Source organism: Mustela nivalis (genome assembly GCF_964662115.1).
Source record: "Mustela nivalis genome assembly, chromosome: 7".
NCBI classification, from domain to species: domain Eukaryota; kingdom Metazoa; phylum Chordata; class Mammalia; order Carnivora; family Mustelidae; genus Mustela; species Mustela nivalis.
Window position 1 is genome coordinate 133,335,527 of NC_139026.1, and position 25,471 is coordinate 133,360,997.

Sequence of the window (25,471 nt, forward strand, 5' to 3'; positions counted from 1 at the left end):
GTTTTGTTGCTTTATTTTTATGATGCCCTTTTGGAAAAAGGCATTATCTGAGACCAGATAAAAGTGACTAACCAGCTGAAAGGTCATAAAATGTTATTGCAAATTTAAACACAATTGTAATATACTAGCAAAAATTCACTGATATCAGAATTAAATTTGAGAACTCATTGAAAGGCAAAATTATTTATATCTAAGGAGTATAGAATCAGAATTTAACAATAGATTTCTAGAGACTGTTTTCAAAACAGTTTTTACATGCACTGAGAAACGAGCAGGCATATTTGTTTTATATAGTTAGATACATTTTGCTATAAGTAGTTTATTCTCAAAAAATCATATTTAATTTGAATTTTGATGGTTTTTAAAATAAACTAAAGCTAATTCTAATATAATATAATAAAGTTTGCTCAAAGACACAGGGCCAGTTAAGTGGCAGAACCTCATGCAAGTTGAGGTCATAAAAGCTGCAGAGCTTTTATATTTAATTACCACTCTGTGTGTGTGTTCCTAGTCTTGATAGAGTGTGGGTAGAGAACTATAAATTTTTTCTGTTGATTTCTTGTACCCTTTTTTGTAGAACTTTCTTCTATCTTTGCAAGATAATCAGATAGTTGTAAATGAGTAAGAAATTTGGAAATGTTATTAGCTTCAATATAAGCTAATAGAACACACAAATTGAAGGCATAAATGGTAGAAATACCAGAAAATTATAGTCTAATTTCTTTGCTACTTTACCCCTTCCATAGGAAGTCTTATAGATTGGTGGCACCAGCTTCATGAGATTTGAGGGATAATAAAAGCTCTATTGATTTTTATCTTTAACCACCTTAGTCTTGAGTTTTAGATCCTTTGTTATTATTTATTTTTTGTGAAAGTATAATTCATTTAGAGTAAAATGGATTGTTCTCAATTGTACAGTGCAGTTAGTTTAACAAATGCATATACACCCAGGTAATTCACACCTCTGTAAAGATGTAGAAATTTCCTTTTGTTCCAGAAAGTTCTCTCATGCCCTTTCCCAGTCAGTCCCCATGCCTTTCTCCCCCCACCAACCAGAGGCGACCGCTGTTCAGATCTCTATCCCTGTAAATCAGATAGACCTGTTTTAGAACTTTATGTAAATAGAATCAGGCAATATGTACTTTATCAGGTCTGGCTTTTTTAGTATCTTAGTTTTTGAGATTTATCTTCATCATGTGGATCGGCCCTTTACCCCTTCATTTCTGAGTCAGATTTCATGGTATGAGAGTTTTACATAATTTGTTTATCCACTTTCCTGTTGGATGGATATTTGGGTTCTGCTTTTTGATTATTATAAAGTCGTTGTGAACATTCTTATTCAAGTCTTTGTGATCAAATATTTTTTTTTCTTTTAGATAAATGCCTATGAGCAGAACTGCTTGGTCACAGAGCAGATGTATTTTTAGCTTTATAAGAGGCTGCCAAAGCACTTTCCAAAGTGGTTGTACAGTTTTAAATTCCCATTTTATATTCCCATTATCGACATACCCAAATTCCACTTGCTCTAAATCTTCTCTACATTTGCCATTGTCAGTCTCTTTAATTTTAACACTTCTAGAAGGTATGTCTTTATGACTTTAATCTTTTCAGTCCTTTTGTGAAATTAGAATCCTAAATTGTTCCATCTTGTAAGAGTAATACATGTATATTTACAGTTGAAAAATGCTGAAAATTTTAAGTAATAATATAAAAATCATCTATAAGTCAATAATTTGATATTTTAAAATGTTTAATATAAAATATTTATATATATAAATTATAATCATATACTCTTTTGTTATTAAATGTACCCCAAAACCTTGAATTTTATTACATCATTTTACTATATCATAGAATATATCATAATTTATTTTACTATTTGTCTGTCTCTTGGGATATGGATTGTTCCTTATTTTCTCTCAGTGTGAATGCTGTGCTTGAAACATTCTTATAATTACACCTTGTATATGATTCAGATTATTTCTTTAGGACAACTTCCTACCAGATAATAATGCTGTATCATTCTTGGTCTTTATAGCTCTTATTTCTTTTTCTTATCTCATTGTCTTTAATAGAAATTCCGCAATTATGTAAAATCCCAATGTTAATATCAGATGTCCTCATCTTCTGCCTGGTTTTAGGAAGAAGGCCGGCCTCACCACTAAGATTGGCAGTTTATTTATGGTAGATGTTCTTTCTGTTAGGAAGTGCTCCTTATGAATGTTGCTTTCAACGTTAATTTCAGTTGTGATAAGAGTGTCCCTCGTGGAAATACTGTGTGTCGTGAGCATGAAACACGGGAAACCTTACCAGCTTGGGTAGTTCACAAAAGTCTCTGAAACTCCTGTGTCTGCCACCTTGTCTGACACAGAGAAAGCACTCAGATAAACCTTTCTTGTGTGAAAAGTCAGGAAATTAAGACCTGAGGAATGAGTTGAAGTGAATCAGATGCACTTTGAAGAGGGAGGTGGCAATGGGCCAGGGTAAAGGACCAGGATGAGCTCTGACAGCCCGAAGGTGGGGAGCAGCTGCATTTGTAGAACTGAAAAGTAGCCACATGAGCTGAGGCACAGTGAGCAAAGGGGAGCAGAGTGCAGGTGGGGCTGAGGAGGGCCCACGAGCTGTGTGGTACAGGGCCGTCAGGGTGCTCAGGTTTCTGACTGCTAAGAGCGCCCCCAAAATGAGAGCATTCAAAATGAAATAATATAATTTTTATTTACATTTCCCTATTATTGATGAGGATGAGTACTTTTTTACATTTTTATTTCTACTTGTATTTCTACTTTGAATTCCCTATTCACAGCAGGGTTGTGATTTGCTATTCCACATGTGTCTTTATATTTTAGCGAGAGGTTTTTAGGAAAGGTTTTTTCATTTACTGAAGAGACTGTCTTTTTTTCTATTGGATATTCTTTCCTGATTTGTTGAAGATTAGTTGACCATTGGGTTGAGGGTCCGTTTCTGAGGTCTCTATTCTGTTCCACTGATCTATGTGTCTGTTTTTGTGCCAATACCACGCTATCTTCCTTTGTTTCAAGAGCCACCACCCAGATGCTATTTTAAATGACAGCTTTACAGATTTGGATTTTGAAAGTGATGGAGCAAAGTTGAGTGTTTCTGTCAACTTCTTTGGGGCAAGTTTTTTAACCTCTCTAAATCTCAGGCTCCTAATTTACAAAATGCGAGCCATAACAGGACCTACTATATGTGGTGAGGGTTGAATGTTTTTGTATGGGTTAATTTACATAAAGTGCCTAGAGTTATAGCTGGTACAAAAATTCTGCTGTTACTATTGTTATTGTTGTCATTACTACCACTTTTATTATCAAAATTTAATTTTAACAAAAATCAAAATGTGTCTTCCTTTGGGAAAAATGGCACTGAATAAGCAAACTAGCAATGCTAGATGTACTCCTCGGTCCCTGTTTTACCAAACACGGTGGTTCTGGATTGATTCCCCTCCCCCCCCCCCGCCCTCGTCAACTATTCTTTTCTCAGAATTTATGCATATATATCTCTTTCATAGGCTTAAAAATGTAGTCAAAAAAGAAACAAAGAAAAAACTATAGTAAATGAAATGTATTCGTGGGGTGGAAGAGAGCTGTTGTTCTGGACCTTGGAGTCATACTTACACAGCATGTCCTGAAACCTATCACATAATGAAAGCTGTGTTTTAAAGGCACCTTCCATATTATACAAAATTCTGCTTCAAGGAAAGAAATGAATAAAGGGAAGCAAACCTATTCATTTAGCGTGCCCTTGACAGGGGTTAACTCAGTCACAGATATGTGGTAATTATAGTAAGATAGACTTATTCTTGATGCATTTAATGCACAACTGGAAATAAAAGGGTTTTTTGAAATATGAATTGCTTCTTAGAAAAATATCTTCAACAAAAGGTGAGGATGATGGGATCCCTTTCATTCTTAAAAAGAATCTCTACATCTTCTGAATGGTTTGCTTATATAAAGGAATGATCTTAGAGGAAGAGAGGAAATCTTCGTGGAAAGAGTCCTAGACTCTTTGGGGGCACCAGAAAGCCCACTGTGTTAATAACTTTGCTCTCTTAACTTTTAAAGTTCAAGATCTCTGTGTTTAGATTTTATTTTTTATTTATTTTTTTTATTTTTATTTTTTATTTTTTAAAGATTTTATTTATTTATCAGAGGCGGGGGGAGAGCAAGCACAGGCAGACAGAATGGCAGGCAGAGGCAGACAGAGAAGCAGGCTCCCTGCTGAGCAAGGAGCCCGATGTGGGACTCGATCCCAGGTCGCTGGGATCATGACCCAAGCCGAAGGCAGCTGCTTAACCAACTGAGCCACCCAGGCGTCCCTGTGTTTAGATTTTAAATCATGGCTATCTATTTTATCTTCCAAGCCCTACCTGGAGGAGCAAACATTAAATTATTACTCACTAACACCCTAATTGGCATTTATCATATTCCTTTTGTTTATAAATATAAGATTAAACATGGAAGAAATTAGAAGTTGGAGATAAAGAGGAATAAGGGAATTACTTTGAAATATGCACCTTATTTGAAGAGGGCGGGGCTGAATGAAATGACACAAAGGATGCCCTGAAGGTACTGGGCATCTGGGGTGGGAGATCCCAGGGCAGGAGGGTACAATAAAGATAGCAGGAGGCATCTGCGAGAAAGCTCAGAGAACAGTGACATCATTGAGACTTGAGTCTGGTTCTCTTCCACCCACCCATCTGCCTCCTGCATTTAATTCCTGTGAAATCAGGAACCCCAGTATGCTAAACCAAACATAAACAGATGGTTTCTTCTACTTCCCTCCTCTCTTCCTTCTCTTACTTTTCCTTTTCCTCCTCTTATTAAGATTTTGATTGTTTATTCTCTGAATCATAGAGAACACCCATAAATTAAAAATCAAGAATTTCCTCTCCACTTGAATATGGGTCAAGTGCATGTTGCTTCTCACTTTGCTCATTTATTTGGTTACTTATTCATTTATTGAGACAGTCAATGAAATTTGGAAAGTTCTGGAAAGTATGAAAAGTAAATCCATGAATATGTCATAAAACCCACTTCATTTATTTCTAGCCTATAGATATATATTTCAGAGAGAGTTTGATTACAAAATAGTAATTGATTACTATTAACCATTGGAAGTTTTAGTTTTTGAAATCTTGAGTTTTAGGTGTTTATAGGTCATTTAGGTAGAATGTCTTATAAGAAAGTGAAAATATGAGTCTAGAGCTCCAGAAAGAGGTGTAGGCTGAAGAGGAAGACTTGGAATCATTAGTTTAAAAAACTTCAAAATTTGATTATTTCTAGAAAACTACTTTAGTAATCATTCGATTTTTGACTAGATTAGATAATATTTTTAATCTATTACATTGTAAAACTTTTTTCTCCTTTTTTGTAACATTATTTTAACTTCTCTAAGTCTCTACTGTCAGATTTCTAAATGTACTTAATTACTTCTCTTGTGTGTCTTTTTGAGTTGACAGCCTAATCCTAATACATTTTTATAATGTGTTTTAGAGCAAAGAGTAAATAAGCAGGATCCAAACAGAGAAGAAACACTAATTAAAACATCCCTCAGTTATTATATACCTCTTGAATTCTGCATGGAAGGGTTAAAATTTATTACTTAATTAAAACTTATGAATTTATTTTTTTAAATCTCTCCAGAACCATTTCTCTAATGGAAGATGCAAAACTCCAAAATACCAAGATAATTACCTAATGGATGCAAACATGTTATGATTTGCTAATAAACATTAAGACTAACTAAAACAGCAGAATTTAATGAAACAAATGGTTAGAATTGACAATCAAAATGTAAACATGATTAGTTAATTAATATATCCCTACTTTTTTTTTTTTAATTTTGTCTTTAGGCAGACAACTTTAGGAATGATATAGTCCATGTGGACTGAGTTTCATAATGCCCATTTAATGATTCTTCTTACTGCTTACAAATTTGGGGGAAATAAAAATGCAATTTGCTCCATGTAATCTAAAGGTGTTTTTGCTACTGTAGAGGCTGAGTTCTGAATTCTGTCTCTGTCATCCTTGCATCTAAGTAGCAGTTGGTTTCCCACAACACTTTGTAATCCGCCTTTGCTTTTGCCTGTCAGAGAGAATACTGCTATTTTAAATTTCTGAACTGCCAAATCTAGCAAATATGAAGCATCTCATACACCTCACTAAATCATCTATTGGTTTATTCACTGAAATGCTCATCGCATTTCTTTGTACATTTGTAAGTATCTTTTCAGAAGTGAAACTTCTGTGTTAATGTGGAGTATAAGGAACATAAACAAGTCTTAGCATGTTTAGACTGTTACCAAATATCAAAATATGAAATGTCTCCTTGTTTTGCACTTTGTCTCATCATTCCATATACTTCCAAACCTGCTTTAGAATACAGACAATGTATCAAAGACAGGCTTAACAGTTCTGAGCAGGTCTGTTCCTGTTCTCACATTGTTTTTTTCTTACACAAGGAGATGAAGAGATGCTGATGTCTGGCTAATATTTGATGGGTTCTTTTGCCTGAGTAGTAGTACTTTATTTGTTTTTTGTTTGTTTAAAGTCTTATCCATTTATTTTAGAGAGAAAGAGAGCATGACGGGGTGGGGGGTGGACAGAGAAAGAGGAAGAGAATCCTCAAGCAGACTCCCTGCTGAGCATGGTGCCTACTTCAGGGTTCCCTCCCAGGGCCCTGAGATCATGATCTGAGCCAAAATCAAGACTCGGACACTGAACCATCTGAGCCATCCAAGTGCGCCATGGGTGGACAGTAGTATTTTAGAGTAATTACCTTGCAGACCATAGTTTTCAACATACCAAACTGAAAAAGAAAAAAAAATTCTGAGATTAGACAGTTTTCAAGTGATGAGGAAAGATTGCTAGAGCTGTTGCTATGATTTGAGCAATCTGAGCAATGATTTGTGAAGTTTCTTTTGAATTTCTACAAGTATAAAATACATTTATGTTAAAAAAGTTTGACATCAACCTGATATTTGAGTTCATCTCTATAACAAAGGCTAATTATTTGAAGCCGTATTTTTACCTTATTAATATTTTTAAACTACTTAATATTTTGTAATTTATTATCATTCCATTAGGATTCTTAATGAGGAGGAATTGTTCTTTCAAGTAATAACTTTTTATTTGAAAATATATCAATCTTAGTAGCTTTCAATTAATAATAGAAATCTAAGAGCCACTGGGTGGCTCAGTGGGTTAAAGCCTCTCCCTTCGGCTCAGGTTGTGATCTCAGGGTCTTGGGATTGAGCCCCACATCGGGCTCTCTGCTTGGTGGGGAGCCTGCTTCCTCCTCTCTCTCTCTCTGCCTACTTGTGATCTCTGTCTGTTAGATAAATAAATAAAATCTTTAAAAAGATAGAAATCTGGGTGCCTGGGTGGCTCAGTGGGTTAAGCCACTGCCTTCGGCTCAGGTCATGATCTCAGGGTCCTAGGATGGAGTCCCACATCAGGCTCTCTGCTCAGCAGGGAGCCTGCTTCCCTTCCTCTCTCTCTGCCTGCCTCTCTGCCTACTTGTGATCGCTCTCTGTCAAATAAATAAATAAATAAAATCTTTTAAAAAAAAAACGATAGAAATCTAAGCAAATGGCATATTTTGTTTCAACAATTTCATGCCACTTTACTTGAGAATGTACAGTAACCCTTCTCAAGGTGAGATTCTTTATGTACTTTACTTGTGTGTGCTTTTTTGACACTTAGAAAATTTATCTCCATTATGTGAAATATGAGATGATCTGCTTTTAGAAATCAGACATAATTCCTAATTAATGCAATGTGACAATTCTAATATTTTGCATAAAACCGTCTAGGATTTTAAATTGAATAGTAACTTTTTAAATAACATTTGAACCAAGCTCCTTACTTGTAATTTATTTTAAAATGCTATAGTAGTGCTACATGTTTTTGTTATTATTTTATATGTAATTCTGTTCCTTTGGGCAAGAAAATGACTGAGGGTCTGATTGGATGTACAGAAGAAATCACACTGACTTGGGAATCAGCAGGGTAGATGATGGGGCCTTGTTCGGTCACTCCTCAGCTGAGTGAGCTTAGATAGACTGTTGACCTCACTCTATGTGTCCATGAAAGACTGTTGATGAACTACCTTTGACTGAGTACCTACTCCGTGCTGGGCGGTGTTATTGCCAGTTTTTACAAAGAACTGCAAGGAGGGACATCATTGCACCCATTTTATATATAAAGAAACTCAGAAGGTTCAGCATTTGGCTCACGATGACACACCTAATAAGTGGCCGGTGATGAGATCCCAAACCACCTGGATATAAAGTTCATGTATTTTATTCCGTGACTATAAAATTCTCTGTGGTACTATTTGAGAAGATGGAAGTGTAAAAGGATCCTAAGCTCACCTTATCCCTTGGTTCAACCTAGATAACAGACATCAGTTGAACTTACTGAAAAAATGAGCTGAAGACTGGCAAAATAGACTGTCCACAGTTAATTGTAGGGAGGAGGCCATATTAAAAATGGTAGGAAGCTTGGAACACTGAAAAAAAAAATGGTAGGAAGGAAACAGTTCCAATCAAAAATTAAACTGGTCTTAGAGACTGACCACAATGGGGGATATCATGAGAATGGAAAAGGGAGAAGAACATACCCCACACCAGATACCCCAGACATGGGGGTCTACACTGGGAAAACAAGTCCCCAGAACATTTGGCTTTGAAAACCAGATGAGCTTAGTCCCCCTGGTTAAAGAGAAGGAGGTACAAACAGTACCTCCAAGATGCAGCATAGAAGGAATAGTTTGAAAGTACCTGGGGTGAACAGGAAGACTTATTTACTAGTCTCAAAACATGCAGTGGAGGGGTAGGGTCCTTAGGAGACTTCTTCAAGAACAAAAAGGCTGGGAGGTGCCATTTCTCCTCCGCCTGCTCAGCCTAGATACCAGGACACCTTCAGGAACCAGCTCAAATACCCACTACCTAGCTTGCTAACACACATGCGCTACCCCTACATTTTCCTGTGGACTCCCCTCATCCAACCCACACCACTGTGTAGATGTCCCTTCAAGCAGCACCTGACATGTTTCATTCTGCAAGCAATGCTGACAGTGACCATCATCACTTCAAAGGTACTTTTGCTCTGTAGGAGATAACCACATATATCAGTTCAACTGCAACCCCAGCAATGGCTGGGGGCAGACAACTGATCTGATTGCTGGCTCTGCCTACCAATAAAAACTTCTCAGGAGACAACACCAGGAGCATTCTACAGTTCTCTGTGGCCTCAGTACTAGTCTGAGGGCAGACATCTGGTCTGACCCAACTATAAGCCCTGGATGGCTGACACTGGCCACTTAACAGTACAGGGACCAAACTCTGCCCACAACAGGCAGAGAATGCCATTGCAAATGACACGACTGAAGGTAAATATAGCTCAACCACAATGGTAGAGTGCATGCAACATACTTAGGAGATATCCCTGAAATGCCAGGTTCTGGTGAATGGGGGATACTGTGCCACAGGGCACCACAGAATCTCTTCTTCATAAGGCAACACTACTTTCAGGATCAGGAGATGTAGCTGACTTTCCTAATACAAAGAAACAAACATGGAAAGTTAGACAAAATGAGGGCTCAGAGGAATATGTCCCAAATGAAAGAACAGGACAAAATCATAGCAAAAGAACTAAATGAAATGGAGATAAGCAATATGCTTAATAGAAAATTCAAAGTAACAGTAATAAAGAAAGATACTTACTGGACTTGAGAAAAGAGTGGAGGATCTCAGTGCGACATTCAACAAAGAGAGAAAATATAGAAAAGAACCAATCAGAGATTAAGAACTCAATAACTGAAATTAAGATGCACTAGAAGGAATAAGCAGTAGACTAGAGGAAGCAGGAAAATTGATCAGCAAGTTGGAGGATAGAGTAGTGGAAAGCAACCAAGCTAAACAGCAAAAGTAAAAAGAATAATAAAAGATTAGAAAAGGTAAGATAGCTCAGTGACAAATCCAGCATAAAAATATTTACATTATAGGGATCCCAGAAGGAGAAAAGAGAAATGGGGGCAAAATTTTATTTGAAGAAATAATACCTGAAAACCTCTCTAATCTGGGAAAGGAAATAGACCTCCAGATTCAGGAGGCACAGAAGGCCCTCAACAATACCAACCCAAGGAGGTCCACACCAAGACACATAATAATAAAAATGGCAAAAAAAAAAGTAGTGATACGGAGAAAGACAAGACAAGGGTGTCTATTCTCACCACTTTTATTCAACATATTACTAGAAGTCCTAGCCACAGCAATCAGACAACAAAAGAAATAAAAGATAGCCAAATGAGTACGGAAGAAGTAAAACTTTCACTATTTGCAGATGACATGATACTATATAGAGAAAACTTTTTAAAACTCCACCAAAAATACTAGAACTCATATATGAATTCAGTAAAAGCACAAAATATATAATGAATATACTGAAATCTGTTGCATTTCTATACACTAGTAATGAAGTAGCAGAAAGAAAAATTGAGAAAGCAATCCCATTCACAATTACACCAAAAATAATAAAATAATTAGGAATAAACTTAACCAAGGATGTGAAAGACCTGTACTGTAAAGGTTTTCTCTTTCTTTCTTTCTTTCTTTCTTTCTTTCTTTCTTTCTTTCTTTCTTTCTTTCTTTCTTTCTTCCTTTCTTTCTTGACAGAGAGAGAAAAAGCACAAGTAGGCAGAGCAGCAGGCAGAAGAAAAGGGAGAAGTAGGCTCTCTGCTGAACAGGGAGCCCCACGCCAGGACTAGATCCCAGGACTCTGGGATAAGAACCTGAGCTGAAGGCAGCCACTTAATTGACTGAGCCACCCAGGCACCCGAAGACTTGTACTCTAAATACTATAAAACACTGATAAAAGAAATTGAAGATAACATATACAAATGGAAAGATATTCCATGATCATGAATTGGGAGAATCGGTATTGTTATCATGTCCATTCCATACTATCCAAAGCAATCTACAGATTCAGTGCAATCCCTATCAAAATATCAACAGCATTTTGCACAGAACTGGATGAAATAATCCTAAAATTTGTGTGGAACTACAGAAGATAACAAATAGTCAAAGCTCTTGAAAAATATCAAAACTGCAGGTATTACAATCCCAGAGTTCAAGATATACTACAGATCTCTAGTGATCAAAACAGTATGGTACTGTTACAAAAATAGACACACAGAGAGTGGAACAGAATTGAGGGCCCAAAAATAAACCTACCTTTTCTTTTTGACGCTATGACAAAGTGGACAAGTATATATAATGGGAAAAATTATAGTCTCTTCAGCAAATGTTGAGAAACTGAAAATGAAGCTGAACCACTTTCTTACACCATAAGCAAAAATAAACTTAAAATGGATTATTGACCTAAATCTGAGATCTGAACGCATAAAATTCTTAGAATAAAGCATAGGCAGTAAGCTCTTTAATTTGAGCCATAGAAACACTTTTCTTAGATATGTCTCCTTTGACAAGGGTAACAAAAGCAAAATTAAACTATTGAGACTATACCAAAATAAAGAAGCTTTCAGAGAGTGAAAGAAACCATCAACAAAACAAAAAGACTGAATAGGAGAAGATATTTGTATATGATACATCTGATAATGGGTTAATATCCTAAATATATAAGAATTTATACAACTCAACACCAAAATAATAATAATAATCCAATTGAAAATGGGCAGGGAACTGAATAGACATTTTTCCAAAGAAGACATACAGGTGGACAACAAATACATGAAAAGATGCTCAACATCACTCATCATCAGGGAAATGCAAATGAAAACCCCAGTGAGAAGTTACTTTACACCTGTCAGAATGGCTAAAATCAAAAGCACAAGAAATGACAGGTGTGGTGAAGATGTGGAGAAAAAAGAACACTTGTGTACTGTTGGTAGAATGTAAATTGGTGCAGTCACTGTGGAAAACAATATGGAAGTTCCTAAATAAAATTAAAAATAAGATTATTATATGATCCAGTAATTCCATGACTGAATATTTACCCAAAGAAAATGAAAACATGAATTTGAAAATGTAACCCCTGTGTTTCTTGCAGCATTATTTAAAAGAGCCAAGATACTGAAGCAACCCAGAGGTCCATCAATAGATGAATGGCTCAAGAAAAAGTAGTGCATATATACACAATGAAATATTAATCAGGCATAAAAAAGAATGAAATCTTGCCATTTCCAGCAACATGGATGGATCTAGAGGGTAGAATGCTAGCTAAAAACAGTCAGAGAAAGGCCCATCCATACCATATGATTTCATTCATTTGTGAAATTTAAAAAACAAGCTAAAAAAAGAAAAAAGAGACTCTTAAACATAGAGAACAAACTGGTAGTTGCCAAAAGGAACATGGGGGAAGGGGAGGGGTGAAAGAGGTGAAGGGGACTAAGAGTATATTTATACGATGAGCACTTAATAATGTATAGGAGTTGTTGAATCATTGGATCATACATCTGAAACTAATATAATACTATATGTTAATTATACTTGAATGAAAATTTAAAGTAAGTAAAATAAAATAAAGCTCTCTGAATTGCTTTTATTTCACTTTAGCAATCTCTGTCGTGAACATATTCTTTGCTTTTTTGGTACCATTTTCATTGCTGATAATTTTTTGGAAAAACCAATATGATTTTAACTAACACATTTTGGGCAATTGTTCTCTGACAACTTTTTCTAAATCTGAATGGTTTTTCAATATTTCATCACAGATCTTCTAAGACAAAATAATTGCATGTTAGTCTGTCAAACCAGATGTAGTGTATTCTCATTTATTTATATAACTATAAATAAAATTATTGAAAAATAGCATCCTCATATCTCTCAGTGTTAGGATTCTCTTTAAGGCTGCTTTTACATCTTGCTTCCAATTTAATATTATATGACTGTTTCATCAGGTATTTGTTTATTTGTAATCTCCCTGTCCATGGATTTCTCTAAAGAACTAGAAAAAGTCTGTTCTGCTAGCATGGCTAATTCTTTTTGTAAATGATACAGATTTATGGTCTTGCTTTATGATCCAAACCTATGCCATTTCATTCTTTTCAGAATCTAATTCTATTACTTTATTATATTTTCATCATGCATTCTGAGGTGCAGCTGTGTAAAAATACCTTCATGCTCAGAGGTTCCTTTTGTAATAGAAAGAAACTTCAATTGTCACAGGACTAAAGAAATCAGCTGTAATTCAGAAGAGCTGCACTGTTTTAGCAAGATACACATTAATTTCCCCAGGGGCTAAAAATGTTTCAAAACTATAAATAAAGTAGTTAGTCTTGTAAAATCAAGGAAAATAATGACAAACCATTTTTAATTGTTTTTGAAAAAGATCAGACTTCAGCATTCTCATCGCCTTACTACTTGTAGTGACTTAGCTCCCTTTGGATGCCTACATCACGAGCAAATCTTGTGACAGCTGCAGCTGTGCTGCTTCTTATGTCTCTCTACTTTGCATCCAAGGATTATGGAATTTAGAAATTGACTTTGACATAATTTAATAAAATTGGTATAATGAGATTAGCTCTTTTCTCCAGTATACAGGTTGGATACTTGACTGTTAGAAACCTTCATAAGTCAGTTGAGAACGTTTAAGAAGTGGGGCAGGTGAGATGGAATGAGATGGGACCCACACACCTCTGTTGTAAATTCTGGAATTATATTTGTTGGCTTTCTAGATTCTAAAGGAGAGAGTTTTAGGCTCAATGCTAACTCCCCGAGTTCTATATTTACCTGTTTGTAAATTCAAAAATTTGTAAATTACAAAAGTACTGTTTGTTAATTTTATTCCTCAGGCTGATACTGAATAAAATATTATTAAGTAGATATTAGTTGGAAAGGCCTTCGTTTAGACTTCTTGGCATATTATGATGCCTAGTGGTAGAATTTTCCAATAGTTGAACTGTCACATTTTAGATTACTTTTCTTTAATATTACTTAATTTAATTACTATAATGCATATTACATAGCAACGAATGACTTCATCACCAAAGAAATGAAAATATTTTTGAATAAGTTGATTTGTCCCCAAATCTATCCACTTCTCCAGTAGAAGAAAAAAATGTTATCAGCTTGGTATATATCTTCCAGATATATATTTGGTATATTTATATATATATCTAGAAAATATATGGTGCTAATTGTATGTATGTGTTTTGAATGAATAGTATATTGTATAAATGAATAAATAGTATATTGTTGATCCTCTCAATAATGTTTTCTCAGAGTTTCTCAGTTAGCAATTCTGGTTAGAAGGGTTCCATACCACTATTTCTATCTCAGGCACAACTGTGAAGGAGATGAAATTCTTTCTTGGGCTCTATTATTTTGCTCATTATAACCCTTTCCCATCTTCAGTTTTCTTTTTTTTTTTTTTTAAGTTTTTATATTAATTCCAGCTAGTTAACATACAGCATAATATTAGTTTCAGATGTACAATATAGTGATTTAACACTTCATATATCATCCTGTGCTCATCAGGATAAGTGTACTCTTTATTCCCCATCACCTATTTCACCCATCCCTCCACCACCTCCCCTTGTAACCATCAGAGCCTTTCTTGTTTTGCCTCTTTCTTTTTTTTTTTCTCCCCTTTGCTTGTTTGCTTCACTTCTTAAATTGCACACAAGTAAAATCATATGGTATTTGTGTTTCTTTGACTGACTCGTTTCACTTAGCATTAATATTCTCTAGCTCCATCCACATCATTACAAACAGCAAGATTTCATTCTTTTTAAGGCTGAATACTAGTCCATTGTGTAGATGTACCACATCTTCTTTATCCATTCATCAATTGACAGACAATAAGGCTGTTTCCATAATTTGGCTAGTGTAGATAATGCTGCTGTAAACATCAGGGTGCATGTATCCCTTTGAATTAGTGTTTTTGTATTCTTTTCGTAAATACCTAGTAGTGCAATTCCTGGGTCATAGGGTAGTTCTATTTTTACCTTTTTGAGGAACCTCCAATACTGTTTTCCAGAGTGGCAGCATCACCTTCATATTTCAATCCTTCCTTTTTCCTTCCTTATCTATCACTTAGACTTCGAGGAAGAGATTTCTGTTCTTCACTTTGAACTTAAATCAACATGCTACTTATAACATTTATATATTAATCCTCGGCACCAAGTACAAAATAAAAGGCTTCTTTCCAGTTCAAAGAACTTCCAATATCACTAAGACAGTGGGGAAATGTTGTAGGGAACATGACGTTTCTTTTTTTGTCCCTGAAGTCCTGCCTGTTAGGTACCTACTCATTCTGTGAGGCCATGAAGCCAACTCAGCCCAAGAATATTTTGAAAGGAAGAGTACATATTTTGAGTAGGCCTTCCATTTGATTATAGAACCACTTGTTGGAATTCCAATTAATAATTTGAAATTATGGTCTCCTCTGCTCAGCCAGAAGCAAGGCAGTGAAGAGTTAAGAAGATTGTTTGGTATTACCAAATGAAAAGGAAACAGGTTATTTACTCTGAGAATATCTGCATCACTACGGCTGTTATATGATAAAAATGGTTGCAATGCAGTTAAGAAACTATTGGCCCTAAAAATTCATTCATTCATTCATTCATTAAAAAAAGAACACTTGGGTTCTCTACCCCCACTTTGGGCTCTTCTGAGGTCATTTGGATCCCAAGCATTAAAAAAAAAAATTTGACTACTACTTCTGTGGAATTCAAATTCACCATCCTGGTGCTGTTTTTTTACTTTGAAGAGTGCGTACCGTCTTGCTAAGAATTGGGCACAATAACAACTATTTTGTATGCTTTATATTTTATTAGAACCCTCAGGTTTAATGAGGTCTTTACCTTATTAGGGTGCCCATTTTATGGGTGAAGACATTGATGTTTAAGGTGGCCTTAGTGATTATTTCATAAATCAAACTGAGATGAAGAGAACTTCAAAGTCTTTTCCATTAAACCTTGCAGCTTCTTTTCATATCCTTTTTTTTTTTTCTTTTTTTTAAAGTATTGCATGGAGGGGGCACTGGGTGGCTCAGTCAGTTAAGTGTCACTCTTGATTTCTGCTCAGGTCATGATCTCGGGGTCATGGGATCAGGCCTGGTGTGAGGCTCTGCCCTCATCAGGGAAAAGACTGCTTGATATTCTCTCTCTCCCTCCCCCCGCACTCACGAGTACACTCTCTCCCTCTCTTTCAAATAAATAAATAAATCTTTAAAAAATATTGCATAGATTGTTTTATAACCAGTCTTATGTAATATTTTGGGCTCTCACTCTTGGTGTCTTCTTTTTATAAAGTTTAAAAAACGGAGCATTCATAATTAGGTATGAATGTAATTTGCCATCTTAGAAATTCCAGCAGCCAAAACCCATCTAAAGGCATGCTGATAGGAATTTTCTTTTCGCTAAAATGCATCTGCTAGCTAACATAAAGACCAATAGTGAGAAGCCACTTAATCAAGCCTGTTCACTGACAAAACTTGTTTCTCCATTGCAAATTCTCAGATTTAATGAAAGCCTTGAGTTCTTTTGAGGGATTACATAGAGTATTCCTCTGTGTCTTAACAATGTCCTAGCTATGTTTTGAAGAGATATTATACTTTTCTTTCTCTGGCTTCATTTATCTGACATTGTATGACTTTTTTTAAAATTTTTGTTTTATTTTTATTTTTATCTGACATTGTTTTAATGTAATGGACCCTTGTAGCTTGGGTTTTTAGCTTCTTTTTATTGTTGCAAAATCCGTTGCTGATACTTCGGATTGTTTTCCTGTGAAGATACAATATTTGCACCAGGTGTAATTTTTGTTTATATTTCATGTTGCATTTAGCAAAAATACAGGTACTCTAGAATAACCTGCTTTTATGTTTGTATTCTTAATTAATATATTTACTCTATATTGACACTTAAACTCATTGAAGCAAATTTTTTTATTAGAAAATAAAATTATTTAGTCTTTTATTTCTTGCCACAATTTCAGTCATTTTGCTTTGGAAAGAGAATGCTATTTGAGTCTAACAAAATATCTTCAGGTTATTAAGCATATTTATGTATAGTAAACTTTAAATAATTAGGAAATTATTAAAATATCAACTTAGTCTATTGAATTTTCAGTTAAGAATGATTTAAGCATGTTCACAAGGTAAAATACCTCTGTTATTTAGTATGATTTATATTACTCACATAGTGGAGCTCTGTTAGGTGAGCATGGGTGACGGTATTTTGACATGGTGAGATATTATTACTGAGATGCCAAGACCTTGTGTGTATGTCTGTTTTATTCACTGAAACCATCCTGCAAGTATCTCTGAAATGGCTGAGAGTTAGCATTCTGTATATACTTGTTGTTGATGTTTCAGAAATACAAGCAAGAAATTTTGTGTCTGTGAGCTTCTTGGATTGAAAAGATCTTCCAAAAAGTGTTCTCAGATGCTCAGATTGTTCATGGGTTCAAATTTTAGAGAACAAAATTCTGTAACACCACTGGCAAAATCACTAAGTCCACTACAACCTTTATAGTCAGTCTTTTTGCATGGTTCAGTTAAGTTCACTTCTGAAATATTAGCCAGTTTTCATTTACTAGTTCAGGTATTGTCACAATAGCATAAGTTCTTCCATTCTAGGAATGTTAACTAACGATAACTTTTTCTTTTGTCTTTCTTTCTTTTTTTAAAAATTTTATTTATTTATTTATTTATTTGTTTATTTATTAGAGCATCAGGGCATCGGGCCTTATCCTCTTGGAAACCATTCTTTTTGGGTCTCTGCTGCTATACTTTCCAGTAAGTAACATAATTGAATTTTTAAAATAGCCATTTGTTTTATTTTGCTTAGGCAGAAAATTTTATGTATGTGTATTTTTTTTATATATATCTGTTTGTATGTGTATATGTTTATATAAATGTATATGTATGTATATTATAGTATATATAACTATTCATATATATATATTACTTTTTTATATGTCTATATACAAGTTTACATGCCCATATCTATATATAATAGACATATAAAGTTGAAAAGTAAAGTGAAGGTAATCATACTTTTCTTCCCACATTTGCCAGGAGCCTTAACTGCTTAAGTGAGCTAACATAAAAAAGGCGGGCTCGATATGCATGCTTGCTATATACATATGCGTATATATATAAATAAGGGTCTCCTTCCCTCTCTACTTGAATCAAAACCATGAGACATGCCAAGTTTGTGATGAAAAATTCCCGATGGTTACATACAAAAATAAAGTAAATAGGTGTGCAGTATTATGGCATAGATAATCCTAGTAGACTCTTCCTGTCACACTAGCAACCTGTCTGTAACCACAAGGTAAGTACTAATTTTCCTAATTTAATTCAGCCAATTTATATTCAGCAGTTACTGTGTGTTAAGTACTTATGCTAAACTGGGAATTTTTTTGTGAGTGAGAGAAACTGGATTTCTCCTCTCAGGAAGCTTATAATTTACAGAATGAGATGAGTCAGTACAGGCAATTACTATATAATTGAAAAAAGCCAAGAGGCTATGGAGACTGGGTGCTGGAGACTCGTAGGAGAGACAATTAAGCCCAGGGAATGAAATATCACTCAACTGAGCCCTGAAAGATGAGTAGATGTTAGAGAAGAAAAAGGTAGGGCTTCCATGGCACCATGTTCTTTTTGGGTTACCTCTTACCTCACTAGCTGCTCCATTTCAGCCTTCTTTGCTGATTCTTAATCTCCTTTCCCACCTCTTAATACTTAAGTGCCTCAGGCAGCAGTCCTAGTGGAGCTTTCTGATTCTACATTCTCCCTGGGTGATCTCATCTAGCCTCAAAGCTTAAATACTATTTAAATGCAAATACTCCCAAATTCCAAATTCCTATCTCCAGCTTAGACCTTTCCTCTGAGCTCCAAACTCATATTCAATTACTTACTCTACAACTATTTGAGGGTCCACCAGAATTCCCTACCATGTTCTTAACTGAGATACTTGGTCTCCTACACCCCCAAAGTCAGTCTCCCTATCTCCACTGATGACAACCCTGTTCCACTAGTTACTCAGGCTAAAACTTGGGAGTCATTCTTGACAACTTTCTTTTTCTCACATCATCAGAAACCTTCCAAAACATACCAAAAGCCCAGCCACTCCCTCTACCCCATTCAGTGTTACCATCCTGGACTAAACCACAATCAGCCTCTTTTGGATTATTGTAATAGTCTCTCCCTGGCCTCTGTCCCTTCACACTAACCGCCCCCCCCCCCCAATGATCTATTTTCAAAGTATCAGCTTGTTGTAATACCCAAGTAAGACTATGCCACACCTCAAGATGCTCAAAAGGTTCACAATTCTAACTTCTAGTAAAAGCCAAAATTCTTAGAATGAGCTCTAGGATCTAACGTGATTCGATCCTGCCCCCTCCATTACCCCATTTTCTAATCTTCTTCCCCACTCAGTGTTTATAGGGTTCTTGATTTATTCAAGTCTTCTACTTCTAGAATTATATTTATTCTTAAGATAGAAATTTATCTGGATATAATCATTTAAATTTTTTCTATAAAATCATCCATGTTACTGAAGTCTAATTTACTAGTATGGAGTTATGCATGGTAATTAATAACAGAAGCGATATAATACAAAGGGTCCTTAACACGCATGGGACTGTTTCCGTATAAATGGCAAGTTGTGTATCATAACTTTTCATTTTCCCCATAGAACTATCAGAAAGATGTTTAACTCAAGTTATAGGATCACCCAATTAGGAAGTAAAAGACCCAAATGACTTCACTAATCTGAGTAATAATCATCTGAATATCTGTTGTTGCAGTCACCATCATCTTTTTCCTGAACCTCTGCTAAATACAATTTCTATCCAGTAGCCAGAGGGTATTTTAAAATACAAAATCTACTCTGTTACTACTTCTATAGCTAGCTTCCCACTGTTCTTAGAATAAAGATCAAAACCCTTGATATGGTGTATGATGTTATATATAGTGAGGTACTTGCCCACCTCCCCAGCCTCATCCAATACCACTTTTCTTCTCACTTTCTGCCCCCACCTACTCTGACCTTCTTTCAGTTCATAAATGAAACATAATCTCTCTCACGGTGTGTTATAATGGCTTCCCAAAAATGTCCACTGTCCTAATCCCTGGAACCTATAAATATGTTACCTTACATGGAAAATGGGACTTTGCAGATGTGATGAAATAAAGGACTTTGAGATAGAGATTATCCTGGATTATGTAGATGGGTTCAAGGGTCCTAAGTGAAAATGAGAAGCAGGAGAGAGAGAACCAAAGAGAAAGGATCATGAAAAAGATTGGACCGGCTCTTGCTGGCTTTGCAGATGGATGAAAGAGGCTACAAGCCAAGGGATTCAGGCAGTCTCTAGAAGCTGGAAAAGGCAAGGAAACAGACTCTTCCCAAGATCCTCCAGAAAGAATACCTTGATTTTAACTCTGTAGGATATATTTTGAACTTCTCAATTCTGGAACTGTGAGATAATAAGTCTATATTGTTTTAGCCCCTGAGTTTGCCATAATATCTGACAGCAGCAATAAGAAATGAATATGCCTCTTGATAGAGGACATTTTCACATGCTTTTCCTTCAGAAACAGTCTTCTTATCTTCCTCCTCCCCGTTATCTTACCCCTTCTTCTGCCTAACTAACAACTTGTCTGGTCATCCTTCAGATTTCTACTTAAATATCACTATTTTAAGAGAGCTTTCTTTCCTTGAATCCCAATCAGAGTCAAATTCATTTTAATAGTTTCTCATGGAATCCCACGCTCTTTCTTTACAACCTCCATCTCAGTTTGTAAGTGTACACTTACAAGTGCCATTATTTGATTAATGTCATTCTCCTGAACAAACTTTAGTTCTTTGAGAATAGGAGATAATACAGTTTTGTTTTGTTTTGTTTTGTTTTGTTTTTTTGCTCACAGTCAAGTAGCTGTTACTGTAGTTGAAGCACAGTCAATATGCAGTGAGTGAATGAATGAGGTTATACTTGAATGAATTTAAACCTGTACTGCAAACTAGTGGCTATTGTCCTATTTAAGTAGCTTCCGAAGAATCTGCTTGATTGTGGAAGACTATGAATAATGATCCTTATTATTATTACTTTATTTAGTGATAACAGGCAGTAAAACACTTCTTTTTTTTTTTTTAAGATTATTTATTTATTTATTTGACAGACAGAGATCACAAGTAGGCAGAGAGGCAGACAGAGAGAGAGAGGAGGAAGCAGGCTCCCCGCTGAGCAGAGAGCCCAACGTGGGGCTCGATCCCAGACCCTGGTATCATGACCATAACCGAAGGCATAGGTTTTAACCCACTGAGCCACGCAGGTGCCCCAGTAAAACACTTCTTAATGTTATTTTGAGACGTTAGCTAAATTTCATTTTATTTTTATTTATAAGATTCATATTTATTCAAATCAAGTGGTTATATCAATGAGCATGGGTCTAAAATCTGGGAAAGATTCTTAAAGTCTCTTAAATGGATGAAGTACTCTAGAAAACAAGAATATATGAAAGAAGAGCAAGTTTTATGCTGCTAAATGTTGACGCAGTTTTTGAAGACCCTTTCATTGAGTGGTATACAATTTTGAAAGATATCTAATGATGATGTCAGATGCAGAGAAAAAAAGGAGAAAGAAATGGAAATTTAAGAGAATGTAAAGATAGCACTTCTGCTTCGTAATTCTAATATACATGAAAGGGGGGAAAAAAACAGAAAAGAAGACTTACCAAAAAAATTCTGTCTAACAGAAACCTCATTATATTGACTTCATGCTTAATTAGCTATCTATTTTGTCTTTTATAATATATATTTTTCTGTAACTGCTTGAGATATATGTATATAGTTCCCAAGTTTACACTGTGTACCTTGGTTTCAAATAAGTTAGTGTTTATGCCCTGAAGACAGAAGGGGTCAGGTTTATTAATGAAGATTTGGCTGGAGCATAAGATATAGGGGAAAAAAGGAGATTAAAATATACTATTGATTGGGTCTGGTAAGGAAAGTAATTTTATTTTAGATGAGAGAATGAGAGATGATGTATCAGAAATTGATAGGAAACTTTTTGCTACATAGGGTGTGTATATGTGCATGGGTACATGTGCATAAAGCATTCTTGACAAGAGGAGTAAGTAATTTGGTTATTGGACCAAGGCTCATTGACTTCCCTGGGTTTTGCAGAAATGAATTTTGTAACTTTTGGCTAGACTTTATGCTGCAAGGAAGATCTCTGTTATAAGTGATAAAGATGATTCCGTAAACCTAATATAGCCCAAAAGTCTAATCATGTGATGATATAAATACGATCTACACTTTCCTTATTTATTAAATATCTTACCAACTTTCTCTGTTCCTGTTGTGGTCCTTACCAAAATTGCTTGTTAAAGTTTTATGGGGCGTATAGTTTTTTGTTGTTGTTTTTTAAAGTGTGTTTGAATAAAGGAGAATTGTTTTCAGGGCTGGGTAACTCCATGGAAGGAGGCTTTGGGTATTCACTGTTCTGCTGAGTTGTTATGCAATGAGCCTTTTCTTCTTTTTATGCTGCATATTGTTGTTCAGATTTGCAAGAATTAAGGTTATTTTTGCCTTTTCTAAGCAATCTTAGACTACAGACGATTTCATAACAATGCTTATATTGGAAAGTCCAAATTAGAGATTATCATCATTGTGCAGATGAGGACAAACCAAAATCTGACTAAATTTAGCATTGTTATAATTGGATAGCAGAGACCGAAAGCATTTAAAACATTTTCTTACAGATTCTCAAAAGAGATTCATGATTTGAAGTCCATACATTTGTGAACAAATGATTAGTCTTCATAATCATCTAAAAACTTTAATATAATTTATAGAAGAGAGAAAAAAAGGACTTTAAAATATCAACTCAACTATATTCTACCTGTTAAATTACATAAAATCACATTTTTATGGATTAGTAAATCATTTTACGTGATACGGAGTCTGGAAGTTCGTTTTTGACTTGACAAAACCACCAGTTTCAGCTATTTAGGTGAATTTTTTCCCTCTAACCTTGATTAACTCTTTGGTTGGCTAATGAGCCTTTCTATACCCATACATGTATAAATAAATAAATGCAAATTTTCACATAATTTCCCTACTCCACCCCATGCCCAAAAATAAAGAACTGCAAAATATTAGAACAGGAAGGAGCATCAAACACAACTTAGTCTTTGTTCAGCCTCTATTTTGCAAATGAAAGGAGAGTCTGAGAGAAACTGTAATTTAGCCAACTTCTCTCTCAACTAAGTAGTAAGAAAGCCAGAATTAGAATGTAGTCTCTTGATTCCTGGTCTGCCACTCCTTTCATTCTGTGACAGTACTTGGGGTAGAGGGATGAATGTATGATTGAGATAACATTGGACAGGATAATCAGGAATGCCCATGTTCTACCCTCTTGTTCAGGCACCTTTCCTCATTAGGTCTCCAAGGAAATAAAAGGCAAGAGGATAAAACAGGGAACCAATTGAAAAGAGCTTATGGTTTGACTGTAAGACCCAATGTAAAACTGCTGTGAGCATGCTGTTGAACCATATGATGTTTCTGATACTGAACCATTTTACTTTAAAAAATTCCTATTTTATATTTGAACGTAACAAATAACCCTACAGACCATAGCAAGTTGGTTTCAGTGGCTCAGGACCTAAGACTACTTTTTTATGATCACCCCAAAGCCTGAAACTAAAACTCAGATTTTTTTTTTTTTTTTTTTTTTTTTTTAATCTCTGGTATAGAGCACACAGCATTCAGAAGCAGAGGAAAAACAGGAGCATATTGTTCTGAGCACAGAGCTTATGGGGAGGGAAATAAAGGACAGAGAGTTGAAAGCAGGGACGGAGAGTAAGAATGTGACTGTGAGAATATAGCTAAAGCAGCTGAGCTTTCAATCCATTATTAATATAATTATTTATTTTAAAGCTCAAGTTAACCTAAATTTGCCCAGTGAAGCCCCTTTAAACTGGCTCCTGCATTCTTTTCACATTACCCCAGTATCCCAAGCCCTTCCTTTCATTCTAGTTCAGTAGAGGGTACTTTCCCTAGCCCAGCCCTGGAATCAGCCTTTTCTCCAAGGAGCCCTGGTTCTTTTTTGGAAAGAAATGGTAGCAGTTCATCATAAGACCGATTTACTTCCACTGTGACAAACATAGGGCACAAAGTTCCCAGTTTTACAGCTAGGCCAATGTTTCTCAAACCTCAGTTATCTAGAGGTTTTTGTAAGGAGATTCCATCCTTAAAAAAGATTCCATCCTTAAAACACAGTTTTTTAAGCTGATCTAGACTACATCTTCCTTGGTGTCATTTAGATCCATTTGAATGAATCCAGAGCAAAAAGGGAAAAGTAAATTGGAAGGATAGTTAAATACTCATGAGCTTAGCAGTACTGTCAAAACAGTAGTGTGGGAATAGTCGTTTCATGCCAAGGTAGCTTAAAGAGTATGGGAATAGAAGACTCTTTTTTTTTTTTTTTGGTAAGACTTTATTTGAGAGAGAGGGAGACAGTGTATGTGCACATATGCTTATGTGCTTCTGAGTAGAGAGAGGAGCAGAGGGAGAGGAAGAGGATTTGCCTGCAGACTCTGTGCTAAGCATAAAACCTAGCATGGGTCTCGATTCCAAGGCCCTGAGATCATGACTGAGCTGAAACTAAGAGTTGGATGTTCAACTGGCCGAGCCACCCAGGTGCCCGGGAATAGAAGACTCTTAATCCCCAAACTGCCTGCTAATTTTGGGAATATTGGTTAAAATATTGAAATTATAAGACAAAACCAGACCACCTCCTTCAAAGGAGCTTAATGATTGTGCCACTAAGACACTGTTTCCTTTTATAGGTTAGGTTAGAGGAATAGAAGAAATGGTTATAAATATCCTGGAATTCTATGTAATTCCATTTATCCACTTGTTCCTATATTCTTCCGTCAGCCTACCAGAGAGAAAACTGATTGTTGGTGGTTTTGATCTTCTATTCATAAAAGCATGGAGGCTAACCAGTATGCATATTCCAAGGTATCTGGTTAAGAATCTTAGATCAGTGCGTGGTATGTCAGGAATGAAGTAATTATCTACCTTTACTTGAAGGAGTTTTAATAAACTGAGAAAGCCTTAAATCATTGGGAATTTGACCCCTAGCTTTAGTTTGTCAGTGAAAAAGCAACAGTGTTTATATTTTTCCTAAAATGTAAATGCTAAAATGTACCAATTAGACTGTATTCCTTTTAAAAATACTATGTTGATTGTTTGAAATATAATAATTACTATTCCAAACTAGGCACAAAGAAAAAATCATAACCAAACAACCAAAGTCAGTATCATCCAGAAATAATCACTGTATACATTTGATCATTGGAGACATCTGTGTGTGCACATTTATAAGTTGAAAGAGAAAATGGATGAATGGTAGAAATCAAGATACAAATCTAAGACATTTTATAAAAAATTAGTTATAATCCTTATTGTTTTA

The 25,471-nt window shown here is 35.4% G+C and overlaps 1 protein-coding gene across 2 annotated transcripts in view; it reads left to right on the forward strand.

The window, feature by feature from the left end:
- GPR158 (G protein-coupled receptor 158) overlaps positions 1-25,471 on the forward strand; it is a 383,515-nt gene that overhangs the window by 231,101 nt on the left and 126,943 nt on the right. For both annotated transcript variants that reach the window (XM_082740868.1, XM_082740867.1), the window contains one exon: positions 17,712-17,780. In XM_082740868.1, the coding sequence (XP_082596994.1) occupies positions 17,712-17,780 (69 nt within the window). The remainder of the gene's footprint in view (positions 1-17,711; positions 17,781-25,471) is intronic.